The sequence below is a fragment of the Gavialis gangeticus genome, unplaced genomic scaffold (assembly GCF_001723915.1).
Source record: "Gavialis gangeticus isolate Ggan-Ray unplaced genomic scaffold, GavGan_comp1, whole genome shotgun sequence".
Lineage (NCBI taxonomy): Eukaryota > Metazoa > Chordata > Crocodylia > Gavialidae > Gavialis > Gavialis gangeticus.
The window spans coordinates 43,595,839-43,609,363 of record NW_017728992.1 but is presented as its reverse complement, the minus strand read 5'-3'; the positions used below and the strand labels follow the sequence as shown (position 1 = coordinate 43,609,363).

Sequence of the window (13,525 nt, the reverse complement as noted above, 5' to 3'; positions counted from 1 at the left end):
AGCAGCACAGGGCTAATAACCTAGGCCATTTCCTTTTGGCCAAGATAGAGAATTTAAGCCACTGCATGCAGGTTACAATAGTGACACTACAACAGGTTTGCTTTCATGCTACTTAAACTGACATTGCAAAACAGTCTTAAAGAGGACATTGATATGCCCAAAATTACAGTAGAGTCTCTACCTTACTACAAAAAAAGGAAGAGGAGGAAGACTACTCACCCATGAGACTGGAAAGTAAAAGACTCTAAAACAACCATTTCAAAGACTTCTGTGGCTCCTTTTGATAGATCCCAGGACCTAAGACAAGGGTTGGTAACCCCCGGCACGTGTGCCAACCATGCCATGCGAGGACATTTTGCTCGGCACGCCACAGCCAGCCCTGGCTCTGGGTAGCTGCTGCCAGTGACGGAGCCTGGGCTGCTCCCAGCAGGGCTTGCAGCATCCTAGCTGCCTGCCGGGAGCAGTCTGGGCTCCCAGCTGACAGCTATCCAGAGCCAGGGCTGGCTGTAGCCAGGAGGCTGCAAACAGCTGTGCCAGGCTCTGGAGCCCCAGCATCAGCCCTGTACTGGTGCATGCACATGTGCCTCGGAGTGGCAGTGGGCGAGGGGCCTGAGGCAACACAATCCCCGTCTCTCCCCTGCTCCCGGCACAGAGCTGGTGACTGGGCTCTGGAGCCTGGCACAGCTGTTTGTAGCCAGCCTGGGCTCTGGGAAGCTGCAGCACGCAGGCTGCAAACATCTGTGCCAAGATCCACAGCTGCAGCACCAGCTCCATGCTCGCGGCGACTGCGCGCACACCTCGGGGTGGGCTGTGCTGTCCTGTTGTCCGCTCTGAGGACAATTATTATATAATTATATAATCACTTATTTCATCCAGAAAGCCCAGACCCCAGGTCTGACCACCGTTGTATTTCATTTATAGAGAAACAAAGCCACATGAAAACTGTTAGCCATGTTTTCAGACATCTCAAAACTATAATTAGGTATCTGAAACCCCAAACTCAAACCTTTTTGAAAGGGACTATAGAATCTTGAACTGAATTGCCTGCACATGTATGAATTTTAAGGTGGCTACAGCCAAAGACTAGGAGGGTAGTAAAGCACCGGAACAGATTACCCAGAGAGGTTGTAGCATTCTCCATCCTTGGAGGTTTTTAAGACCTGGCTAGAAAAAGCCTTGGCTGGGATAATCTAGTTGGGAACAGTCCTGCTTTTGAGCAGGAGGTTGGACTAGATGACCTCCCGAAGTCTATTCCAACCCAAATTTTCTATGATTCTATGAAAGACTGGGATTCCAAAGTTTGCAAAGGTTATATGAAGAAGATAGAGGACAAACCAATAGTTAGGTTTAACTTCCCTTTACAAAGCATCAGACCTCAAACATTCCTCCTAATATTGCGTGCAAGAGTTTCAATCATTATATGATTACTCTAGTCTCCTAGGAATTTAGCCTCCACTATATGTTGATAAGATCATATCCCAGGTGAGATCTGTAATGTTAATTCTAGGAAAGGGGAAAGGAAACTGCCCTCAATTGAAAAGTTGAAGTGCACGTAGAGTTTGTGAGGTTATGAAATAATGTGAAAAATTATCTAGTCCAGTGGTTTGCAACCATTTTAAGACTTGAAACATCCTTCACTAGATTTGAGGCACCCCTTGGAAGTTGTCAGCTCTTAAATTTCGCTTTTTTTTGAATGCAGAAAAAAGCAATTTTTCCTTTTACAAAGAATGAAGACAGACCCCAACAGGTCAAAATGTAACACTCTAGATTACTATTTAAAATCCCTGGGTTTATTCCTGAGAATAATGTTTGTGTACCTCACAATCCTAACGTTATGCAGCACCCCACCGCATCTTTAAAGAGACTGCAAGGCACCTCAGGGCACTTCAGCTCCCTGGTTGAGAATCACTGATCTAGTCTCACTCTCCCCTGAGGTCACAGCACTCAGCAGAAGACTAACATTGCAACAAACTTGCAACACCACTTCCTGCCCTTCCCAACCAGGACACACAAACAGCCCACCTAGGTAACATTTCCATGAAGAGCCCAGCAAGAGATGCTATTGCAAGGAGGATGTACCTCTTAGTAGGCTCCTATTCCAATAGTGTAAAGCTACATTTTTGAAAGAAAAGTGCATGTCCTGCCTTGGACTTCAAGGATCGGTAACTACCTGAATTGCAGATACCATTAGATGTATTGTACTGAGTATGTGCTTTTGGACTACGTGAGAATGTTGTATGTGTTTCTGGCTGTGCCCAGTATTTTATTGCACATTTTAGAGGGTTTTATTTTAATAATAATTACTGTTATTGAAATACTGAAGGGGGTACAAATGATTGACTTGTTATGCCTCCAGATTCACATTTTGTGGTCTTTGTTGATGGGAAGACTGACCACAGCCAGTCCCATATTCATGTGATGGGTCTCACGCACTCCCATAAGGGAAGAAGTTGGGAAGAGTACCCATGGCATAGCTGATAGCAGATGTCGTCTTTTTCCTGGTTCTCTGAAAGCAAAGCAGATCAAGGTCATGCCATAAGAAAAGCAAGGCAAGAGGGAGTAAAAATGCTAAGGCAACTTACAAAATAAAAGAAATCTATAATGGAGTGCATAGGATGGGGAAGGGGGCTGGGGCTGGGATAATGACGAAAAGCCAAGTGAAAAAGCTGTAAAGGGTTAAAACATCAAACCAAAAAATGCTTCAACTCCTATTTGTGGTAGGTCATACAAGGTGCTGAAAAAAATGGGACACCCTCAGCTATAAAAGCTCAAAAAAAGAGTTTCATGAAGTATGAGCATTACCTGACTTACCAATATACAAAGTTGTCCATGTTAAAAAAGGTTTTACAAGAAACATTTAGGTCTTACACCATGCTCAGCTTGCCACCTGGCTTTGTATTGTAAGGCAGTTTCTGCAGCTGTTTATCATACCAGCTTTTCACTGGTAACAAGAAGCTTGTTCAATTTATTTTGCTATAATCATTACAGATGTTCTTTTTGGTTTTCATTTGGGTGCCGGGTCTGTATTTATTAAGACATGGGTGGGCAAAACATGGCCCGCGCCAGGTCCCTCAGTCCCTGCTGGCCCAGGCACCATCCAGCCGCGGCATGTCCTGCTGCCCCCTGGACGTGCAGCAGGGCTGGGCCTGCTCCACAGCTGGACTGCTTTCTAGGGAGCCCAGGAGGTAGCAGCTCCTTCCAGCTGCCGCTGCCATGGGCCCCAGCCACTGCCACGGGCCCCGCATGGTACCAGCGGGGACCCATGCACACAGCCCCAACCTGGCCCACCCCACTCCTACTCCAAACTTGCCTGCCCAGGCTGAGCAGAGGTGGCAGCCAGGCAGAAGCTCTTGTTCAGCGAGGGGAAAAGCGGCCCCTTGCTGCTGCTGGGCCCTTCCTGCTGCAGAGCCCATGCTCTTCCTGCTGCCCTACATCTGCTCTGTATTATCACCTCTGCCCCACTAGGCAGCCCAGAGGCAGCAGTGATGGCAGCAGACACTGGATGTCCAGTGGCAAAGGCCAGGGGTTAGAGAGCAGGACTTCCAGTTCTGCCTGCTCCTGTAATGGTACTGGTTAGCTGAAAAGCTGTAACATTGTTTCTGAATTCAACTGGGTTTAAAGTTTTACCATTGTTGTATTGCTGCAGGGGCATAAGGATGACAGCTACATCATAACAGCTGATGCATCCCTGAGCAGCAGCAATTCCTCCACCTGTTCTGAAGGGTTTAAAAAGTTGTTTGTCGTATAGCTTAAGTTTTACCTGTTTGTGCAATCTGCTAAATTAAGGTGGGCTGATCTGTGCAGTATTTTAAGATTGATAGCACTCTAATCTCTTCCTTTCTCTCTCTCTCTCTTTTTAATCTAGGTATTTCAGAAGGTGCGATTCTTCTAGCATTCAGTTCAATTCCTTAAGTACCATTTGGGTTTAACGTTGGATTTTTCCCTGCCTCTTTCTTCTCCCCCCAACCCTGTTTTAGTAAATGATGTATAATATTGAAGTTTTCTTTGAACAATAAATATTCGGATATGGGTTTTTTCTGTACAGAATGCCTATTACACTTTCTGTAGCAATAGTCTTTTTTCTCTATTGTCATCCATCACTGTGGCATTTATGCTCAACCTAAAAATCCCTAATGCATCTCATATGAGGCCAGAGTGTGGTTTGTGTCAGAATTGCATTTGTTCTCGTTGTTCCATGGCTCTTCCTGGAAGACTGATGTTCTTTTATCTCCAGTGGCTTTGACTTTGGGTGAATAAAAGACAAATCTCATGAGTGAGAAAAACAGTGTAAAACAATGAACTTTAGAAGTGGAGATAAATGGCCAAAAAGTCCCTTTGAATTACTGACAGCATAAGCTTATTCTGTGCCATGCTGTGCTTTCCTCTGTCTCTGTCTCGTCCAAATGACTAACAGCTTCGGGAAGGTAGCCAACATGAGAACATCTCCCCATACAACTATGTTATCTTCATTCTCTCTCTCTCTCCCCTTTTGTCCTGCTCCCTCCCATCCCCTATAGGGGAGAAAGGGAGCCCACAGCTTGAAAAAGTTTTTGATTGTCCGAACTGCAAGGAAAAACTTACTAATAAGAACTGGCAGTTCCACATACTTAACCCCATAGCAAAGTATGTTTGTTTTTATAATTGCATTACTGAAACAGCAACCTAGTTAATCAACTCATCTACTTCCTAGATGTATTTCTTTGAGACCAAACTTAAAATGGTGTTAAAACAAAAGTTCCTTTTCAAATTTTTGAGCTAAAAATGACACAGCACAGGCAAATGTGTCAGGGTATGGAAAACACTGTGCAGCAGGAGACTTTTGTATCTCAAGCTAGTAAGAACAGTAACTTAAATCTTTTCTGGTTCATGCCAGTACCTAAACCAGTCAAATATGTAAACAGTTCCTGGGTTTCACATGAAAAGTAATGAGGGAGGGAACTGAAACCAATGTTGTGCTTTTAGATCAGAGCTGCCTAATTTCTAACCAGCTAGAGGCCACATAACCCCCTCAGCCACATGCCATGTGAACCACATGCCCCACAGGGCATGCCACACCATGCTGCTGGAGCACTTCACCATACAATGCCAGCATGACCACACACTGAACACCATGCTGTCCCATATGCCCCCACCTCTGTATAGGCACTTGCCACCTCCTCCCCACTGTAGCATGCTGACAGCAGGTGTGGGGCCCCCCTGAGCCATGTAGTTGCAGGCTCCCTTGGCCCTACTCCCAGAGGCAGGGGCAAGCAGCAGAGGCAGGAGTGAGGGGGAACCCAGAGACTCCAGTGGTAGGAAGAGGTGGTGCCTGGACTAGGGACCACAAATTAACCCCTCAGGGGTTGAGTTCAACCCACAGACCACCAACTGGACAGCCCTGTTTTATTCAAATCCTATTTCCTTACATAAAAGAACACTCTCCGTTTTTGCAAGGTAGTCCAGTTAAAATTGGTTGTCTGCTTTACAATACAAACCCCCTTGCTAATGAAGAAAATGCTTTCCTGGGAAGAACAGTTGAAGTGGGAAGTTTTTCTAATCTTCAATTTTATTGCAAGCTCTTGGTTTACAATTGTAGCTGGATTAAATGTGCCATGCAGAAGTGATCTTTTAACTGCAGTTCTCTTTAAAGAAGTGCTTTTGGGCAGAAAAGCAATCTGTAGCTATAGCATAAAAATAAACACTGAGATAATTTTGAAATACTTAATGACAAATGCAACAAACCCTGGTCCTTGTGGGGACTCCAGAGCTCCAAATCCTCTCCCCACTGCCCTGCTGCATATCTGACTGGATCTTGCCTATGGGATACACCTCTCCCCCTAACAATTCTCACCCTCTTCAACACCATAAGTGAACTGTACAGCTTAGTAGAGTAGAACTCCAAGAACCTTTAGGGTTCTCTGGGTTTGAAAATGAAGTTAGGTCAGCTGTCCCCATAAGAAAGAAATGTTTACTACTGCCAGCCATCCTGAAACCATTTTTAACCACTGGGCAAGCTGTAAGGTAAAAATCCAAAGCAGGTTTATTGCGCAAGGCAGAAATACAGAAAATAATTGTTGTTAGAGACAGACCTAGAAAGAAAAAACAGAAACACCTCCCCTGTACCTTTTGACAGCAGCTTCTTACTCAAGGTGCATCGCTTCTTTTCTCCCCCAAGGCTCCTCCTTAGATTGTTCATTCTTCTCTCTCTTTCATCTTTATCTCTATTCTGTCTCCCAGAGACAAATTTATCTTGGCCAAATGATTTCTTCCCAAAAACTAACATTCCTGATAAGTATGTTAATAGTGTTCTCTTTGATATGTACCAGGCCACTGTTTTGCAAATATGCTAATGTGTGGTCATTGTCAGTGGGAAGTCTCTCTTGCCTACAAACAAACCAATAATCTATTGATCAGGTTTACCAGACAATAAACAAATCCATGATTAGCTGACTGGTGTGACAAACCTCAGAGTGATCCCAGAGCCCTGAGTCCTTGCCCCAACTGTACTGCTGCATATCATTCCATAGAGACTTGATCTTACTCAGAGAAGACCTCTCTCCTTGACAGAAATCTCTCACCAGCACTCTGTCTGGATCTTATAGCTTAGGGAAGGGAGGCTCCATGAACTAAGAATTCCCCAGGTCTGCAAAAAAGTGAAGTCTGCCATTCTCGTGATAAGGCAATGGTTGTTCTCAGCCACAGTGTGATCACTCATATTACGAGACAATCAATTAGTAATAATTTTTTTAAAGTTTGGTGGGATATACATCAGATAAATAAAAGTATGCACAACGGGAAACTACAAGCAAATGGGTTGTCAGGTTTGGAGATACTACCAACAATTATCAGATAATGGACCCAGAGATAAGGCAATCATGGAAGACAACCATCCTCCACTAGGAGGGATCACTGATGAGGAGGAGGAGGAGGAGGAGGAGGAGGAGGAGAAGGAACAACAACAGAGATATTTTACTACTACTACATAACTTGAAGCAGCATTCTTGGAGTTCCCTCTTTCCAGAAACTAGCAATCTTGTCAGCTTGTCCCCAGGGAGTTCACAAGCTTCCTTTGCTTCCCCTAGATTTGGAATGTCTTGTTTATTCTACCTCACCCCAAAGGGATTTCTACTTAAAGCCTTTATCATATCTCCCTCATTTTTATTCTAGTCAAGGAACCCAGAAATGTTTGTTTCTTTGCATATGATCTCCTGTACCAGACAGACATCTGTCTGACAAGTTTAGGTGTTTTGTTTTGATACGTATATGATGCATTTTCCTTCTGAAATGCATCTGGCCATTGGATGGGCAGAAAAACTAAACTAGAAACTGGCTTATAGCTAGTAAAACGAGTTTGGTTGTCTATAAACAACTGATAACCAAGTCACTGAGTCTGCAGTCTATCTAGGACATAAAACATATTTTATACCAAGCATATGAATGATACAAACAAATGTAGCTTACTAGCTACTGAGATACTAAATGTGACGGTCAGTACACCCAGTTTGGGGGAATATCTGTATAACTAATGCCTCCTCAAATTAAGCAGCGTACATGTGTCACCAGTGACAATTGGATTAGACTTCTAAACACAAAAAATGTCATACTGATTATCACATTCTAAAAACATATGAATGATACACATAAACATAGCTTTATGTTAGCTGTTAGCTGTTGACAGAAACCAAAAATGAGAGTAGTTAGCCCAATAGGTGTACAATTCTTGTGCATATGGAAACAATGCTTCTAAAATGAACCACTGCAGATTTGGGTATCCCATGACAGGCACTTATTTGGAATATTAATTAAACATTCAACATCAGATAATTCAATATGATGTTCCGAATCACTTGCGTCTACAAATTATTCTGAAAGTAAAATTTAAGACTCAAGAGTATATAAATCCTATGTGGTTGATACAGCCTAACAAAATGTCACTGAAAACTGCAGTTTCTGCCTCTTACTTGTATATTCAAAAATATAAATTTATAAATAATACAGGAGGAAAAAAAATACCATAGTAAACATCTGATAACTTAAGCTTTCATTTGAGACTTTGACTAGTAATAGTTTTTCACTTGAAAACTTGTAGGTCATTTTTGTACATGCATTAAGAAGAAATCTGAGATGCTCTTTGTACTTATATAACAACATATATATCTTGAAAGCATACTTTCTAAAGCAACACTTCTGTTTTGCCAACATTCTGCGGGAAGAAAGATGACTATGTGACTCTCCTAACAGAATGATAAAAGGGAAGAGATTCTTAACATGTGCTGAGGAAAAAAAAAAGACTTCATTCAGCTTTCAAAGAGTTAAGAAAGCATAAACTAATTCCTGACCTTTGTAATTCTGCCTATCACCCTCAGATTTAGCAATCAGGAGGAATCAAATGTAGGACTGTGACAAAGGTACCCTAGTACTGTTCCTCTTGATTTAAAAAATGAAGATGTATAACTTTACTCTGAATGTTAAATTCAGACCACATTTGAGGAGGGAGGCATTAAGAGGAAGGGGAAGCATTTTGCAGTGAATTCTACTCTAGAGTGAATGTTGATCTAAATACTGAACTCGGTGACACACTTGCTCCAAATAGGTCAGCTTTAGATATGCTGATTTAGCCTTAAACAGAATGCTTTTAAAAAGGTGGAAGTGGGCCTTACTCTTTAATGTTGGAGGCCCTTTCCCACACTCAAACATTAGTTTTAACATCTAAATGTTGTAGGTGATCCAGAAGGATAACAAAAGTGCTTCCACAGCCTACTATGTTCATTCTATAGTCAGATACTGAAAACAAAACATAAAATTTGGAAAGAGAAATTATTTTAAGGTCCTGTCTGTAACTAAGCTGAAACAGTGTTGTTGGTGCTTCTGCAGTGCCTTGTGTGGATGACCTGGATTCCAAAGTTAATTTTGGACTGTAGCGTTTCTACTTCAACAAACTCTGTAAGGAAGGAGAAAGACTGCAGTAGCAGTCAAGTGTGAAGGTGAGCTTGACTTCCCTGTTTGCCCTTACATGAATATAGAACTAGAGAAGGAGGATGGCTGAATTAAATGAAAAAGCAATGCTTTAAAAGAAGCTGGAAGGAGAAACGATTCCCATCTAGAGTTTGTACTTAACTAGTAATTAACATTCAATAAAATCCCGGACACACTTCAACTATGTCAGAATGTTGTAGAAGCTTAACTACACAGCTAAAGGCTAAGTTGATCCCTAATGAGAGAATGATATCAAAGAAGTGAAACCTTGCAACTGAAGAGTCAACTGAAGCCCTAATACAAGATGTTGACTCCATACATCAAGATATTTGAAGATGATGCTAAAAACGCTCCAGCAAGAGGAAATACAATGGGTGTCTATCCTGTTATGAGAACTTCATTTACTAACCCAAAAAACAAACCCCTCAAGGTCTAACATTCCCAGCAGAAAGCAAGCTACCAGTAGTCATATATGCTTCTAGCACTGTGCTTGGGTCTTCTACATTTTTTGCATTACCATGGCTTTTGCTGGAACTGAAGCAAAGCTTTCCATACCAAAATCTGGGTAAAACCATGTTTCTGAACTACCTTCATGATTTCATTCCATTCATTAAGAAGCTGCATTAAGAGGGAAAGGGGATAAATCTGACTGGTGCTCCTCATTTACACACCATGGAGGAGAAATCTCAGTATAGCCAAAAACCCAGGACATTCACTCTTGCTTTCTGCGCAAAATTATCAAAACCATCATATAACATCAAACCCCACATGAAAGCAGGCAGTGCTCTCAGTAATATCTAGGGAGAAGATAAGGCATTAATTCTTTCCTTACCTTTGATGCTTGTCGAAGCCACCGCAAGTAGTCTGTGAATGTATCAAAACAAATGTAGTAGGTCTGGCTTTGAGGTCCAGAAGAGCTGAATGCTAAACAGTGCTGGTGCTTTTTCACTTCTTCCACCTATATTAAAAAGACAAAAAAGTATTATAAAATAATTTATGCAAACATTTCATACACATAAATGCATAATATTATATATAATCCATAAACAAATATTTTTATGTGCGCATGCACGTGAGCATTTCATTATTTTATTAATAAAATAAGGGCCAAGAGGTAAAGCTGTTTAAGTAAAGTCCTAAAGGAAAACCTCTTAAGTATCATTAAAGCTGGGATCTGTAGGTCAAAGATTTTAATCCACTGCTTGCACAGATTTTGTAAACAATGAACAGCATTTAACTGGAGACTTATTATCACTTAACCTAAGAGCCGAGTATTATCGAGATTCGTTTTCAAGACACAAATATAGTAAGATTTTCAGCACAAACTAATTTTTCAAGCACTTTTTGGTTTTTCAAAAATAAAACCAAACTCTTCCTAATGAAAAACTAAGCAAAGTTATGTAAATCAGAGGGGCTTGGGGCAGGCCTCGGAGAAGTGTTTAAGCAATAATCTTCTCTAGTCTGAAACATTTGCTGGCAGTCTTTAAGAGGTAGAATGCAAAGTAAAAATCATTGCACCTTCTTCTTCTTTTTTGACATATTTGAATAATCAGGCCCTCATATGGATAACCTGCCAGAACTTCCAAAAAAATTTCTGATTTCTAATAAAAAGCAAACATTAATAAAAGATTAACCTCATAATAGGCATTTATGCTGTATTAATAGATCAAAGAGAAGCAGCAATGGGCACAATGTTTTGTTTTCATAGTTCAAGATTAAAAACTTGCATTGATACTCTTCCCCTAGGCTCTAATTAAATCCTTTGACACTTCCCAGCATGCTAGACACACCCCAGAACATATCCTTGCTGATACAATACACTCAGTCCCACACAATTTCTGACTTCAGTGGTGGCTTAATACAAAGTACTGGTGTACATTTTCCACAAGTATTATAAGGAACTGAGGGAGAATATTTTCAGAGTGGCAAGTTCAGACACTAATCCTGTCCCAAGTGCCCCACACCCAAACCTGGTTAGCAGAGGCCTACAGCAATGACCTACTTCTCACCAATTCCATGATGTGCACCACACTTTGAAGGTTCACAGAAATGCTAATAGAGGAGATATTGATGCCAAGATTTTACTGTAATCATTGCCTGTAGCTGCTTTGGAAGAGAAAAGCCTAGGAAGGCCTAAAACTTCTATTTCCCAGCAGCAGCAACCAAAAACAAAGCATACAATTGCTGGGTGAAAGGTTATGGAACACCCTTCATTAATTCTTCTGGAGGGAAAAAGAAGAGTGGGAAAACTTTCACTGGGAGAAGAGAGCGACTAGAAGAGGAGGGGAAGTTCCACATAACTAGGAGAAGCACATTCAATATATTCCAGTACAGAATATTCAAGTATAGTACTTAGTAGGGTCAGAAGGGACCTGAGCAGATCATCAAGTCCGACCCCCTGTCATGGCGGGAAAGAGGATTGGGGTCAAACGACCCCAACAAGGTGTTCGTCTAGCCTCCTCTTAAAGAACCCCAGGGTAGGAACCAGCACCACTTCGCTTGGAAGTTGGTTCCAGATCCTAGCCGCCCTGACAGCGAAGTAGCGCCTCCTGATGTCTAGCCTAAACCTACCCTCTGCCAGCTGTATGGCTGAACTGACCTTGTAAATATGGCACTATGAACTTTTCACAAGTATATTAAAATCTCAGTGGATTACTGTATCAAACTTCCTAGTACAGAAGGTTAAGAGTGACTCATTGGGTTATTTTCTACCTTGTATGCAATCACCACCAATTACAAAAAAGTGTGAAGGCCAGATAAGGACTCCAGTTACACTTGCATAACCCTACTGCCTTCAAGAGGGTCTCATGTGCAACTATTTTGATGCATCAGCAGAATTCACTCAAACAAAATAAAACTCTGGTTCATTCTCATAGTAAGCAGTTTCCTTACTGCTGTTCACTCACAATAGGTCACTAATATATCCCGCTCCACATACATAAAAAGGTGCACTGAAAAATACAGTCTCATTCTCAGGGGACATCCACACCAAGCATATACTTTAATATTTGCAACTGAGTGAACACTGGCCTCAGCTACTGAGTAAAGTGGCATATTAGTCAGCAAAAGCAAAACAAAAATCCAGACCTTTACATACGCACCTATAAAAAAAAAATCTGATGCGTGATTCTACAACAAAATGAACCGAATTACCCTAATCTCTTCCCTTTCAAGGATTGAATCTAAACTTTAAAAAGACAAAAATTCAAGCAAATAATGGCACAATTAACTTGGCAATAGATGCTATGCCTAACTGTAAATATTTTTAAAATCAGCAGGCCAACAGAATACAAGTACTTTGGGACAAGAACTTGTGTCCAGAAAGCACCACATGGCTTCTGCAGTGTGAAAAATAATACTGGTATAAGTAACCTCAAGCATTAAAACTTACTTTTCCACCAATTAGAGGGAGGACATGCATCTTTCCACTCTGGCTCTCTTTCACTGATGATACTATTAAGCATGTCCCACAAAGGATAGCTTGGCGTCTTGTCCATCTGTTGACTGGCAGATGAATTTTCCCTTTTCGAATGTTGTACATTCCTGAGAGCTGAATCCGTTCCGAGTTGCCAATACTTTCGGGCCTTCCTGAAATGGAAACAAAAGTACGCACTAATTCACTGAACATTTTTTTTCTTGTTTCTATCCATAATGAAGATCGCAGGCAGACAAATGAAGACCAAATTCAGAGCTATGCAAGTAAATAAGGGGATTTTAGCATTATGGCATTAATACATGGATACTGACTAAAACAATCTGCTTCCTTCAGACCTCAAAATACACATTTAAGTATTTCCAAGGAGTCACTCAATTTCTGCTTCTTCTACTTTACAAAGATTTCAACCTTGAGTACACATGCTACATAGGCCAAGCACATATATCTCTTGCTTCTCTGTTTTGCATTAATGTAAAAAAACCTTAACAAACCCATCTGGTAATTACATTTCACAGATAAAATGTAATACACATTGTGAATCCTTTATTAAGTAGTACTATCAAGCTGTTGAGACTTTAAAAAAAAAAACACCAAATTCCATGCTGAGGCCATTTACACATCCGTGAGTATTACTGTTCTAATGAGTCTGCATACTCAGAAGCCACAGCACTTCTGCCTGCACTACCATATAGAAAAAAATATATCAAAACTACAAACAAGGCTAATAAATTATCAGTCAAATGATGAGCCTGACTCACTTAAAGAACTGCTTATATTTCAAAGGTAATCTCTGAAAGAGAAACTTAACAATGACATTCAATGGCAACTGATTATTACGTACCATGTCCCCTTTGTCTCTGGAGGCATATGTCTGAATATCTCGACCTCAAAAAAGAAAGCAATTTGATTGTCTTGTTCTTGTATGAAGGGCCCATCTGTATCAAAGTACACTGACCATCAAATCTGGCATTATTCTAAGTCTAAGTCAATACAGGCTGAGGACCAAAATAAAAGCCCTGAAGGACAGAGTAAGTGGTTCAGTAAACTTCCATTGCTGCAACTTGAGAACACTGCTCCTTGTTCTGTCATCTGCCACCACTGAGAAACGTCTAGCTCAGTGGTACCCTAACTTTT

General features: G+C 41.2%; 1 protein-coding gene across 1 annotated transcript in view; it reads right to left on the bottom strand.

The window, feature by feature from the left end:
• PHLPP1 (PH domain and leucine rich repeat protein phosphatase 1) overlaps positions 1 to 13,525 on the bottom strand; it is a 269,023-nt gene that overhangs the window by 139,077 nt on the left and 116,421 nt on the right. The window contains exons 3-4 of the mRNA XM_019518523.1: positions 12,347 to 12,543; positions 9,788 to 9,913 (exon numbers count right to left, since the gene is read on the bottom strand). Coding sequence (XP_019374068.1) covers positions 9,788 to 9,913; positions 12,347 to 12,543 — 323 coding nt within the window. The remainder of the gene's footprint in view (positions 1 to 9,787; positions 9,914 to 12,346; positions 12,544 to 13,525) is intronic.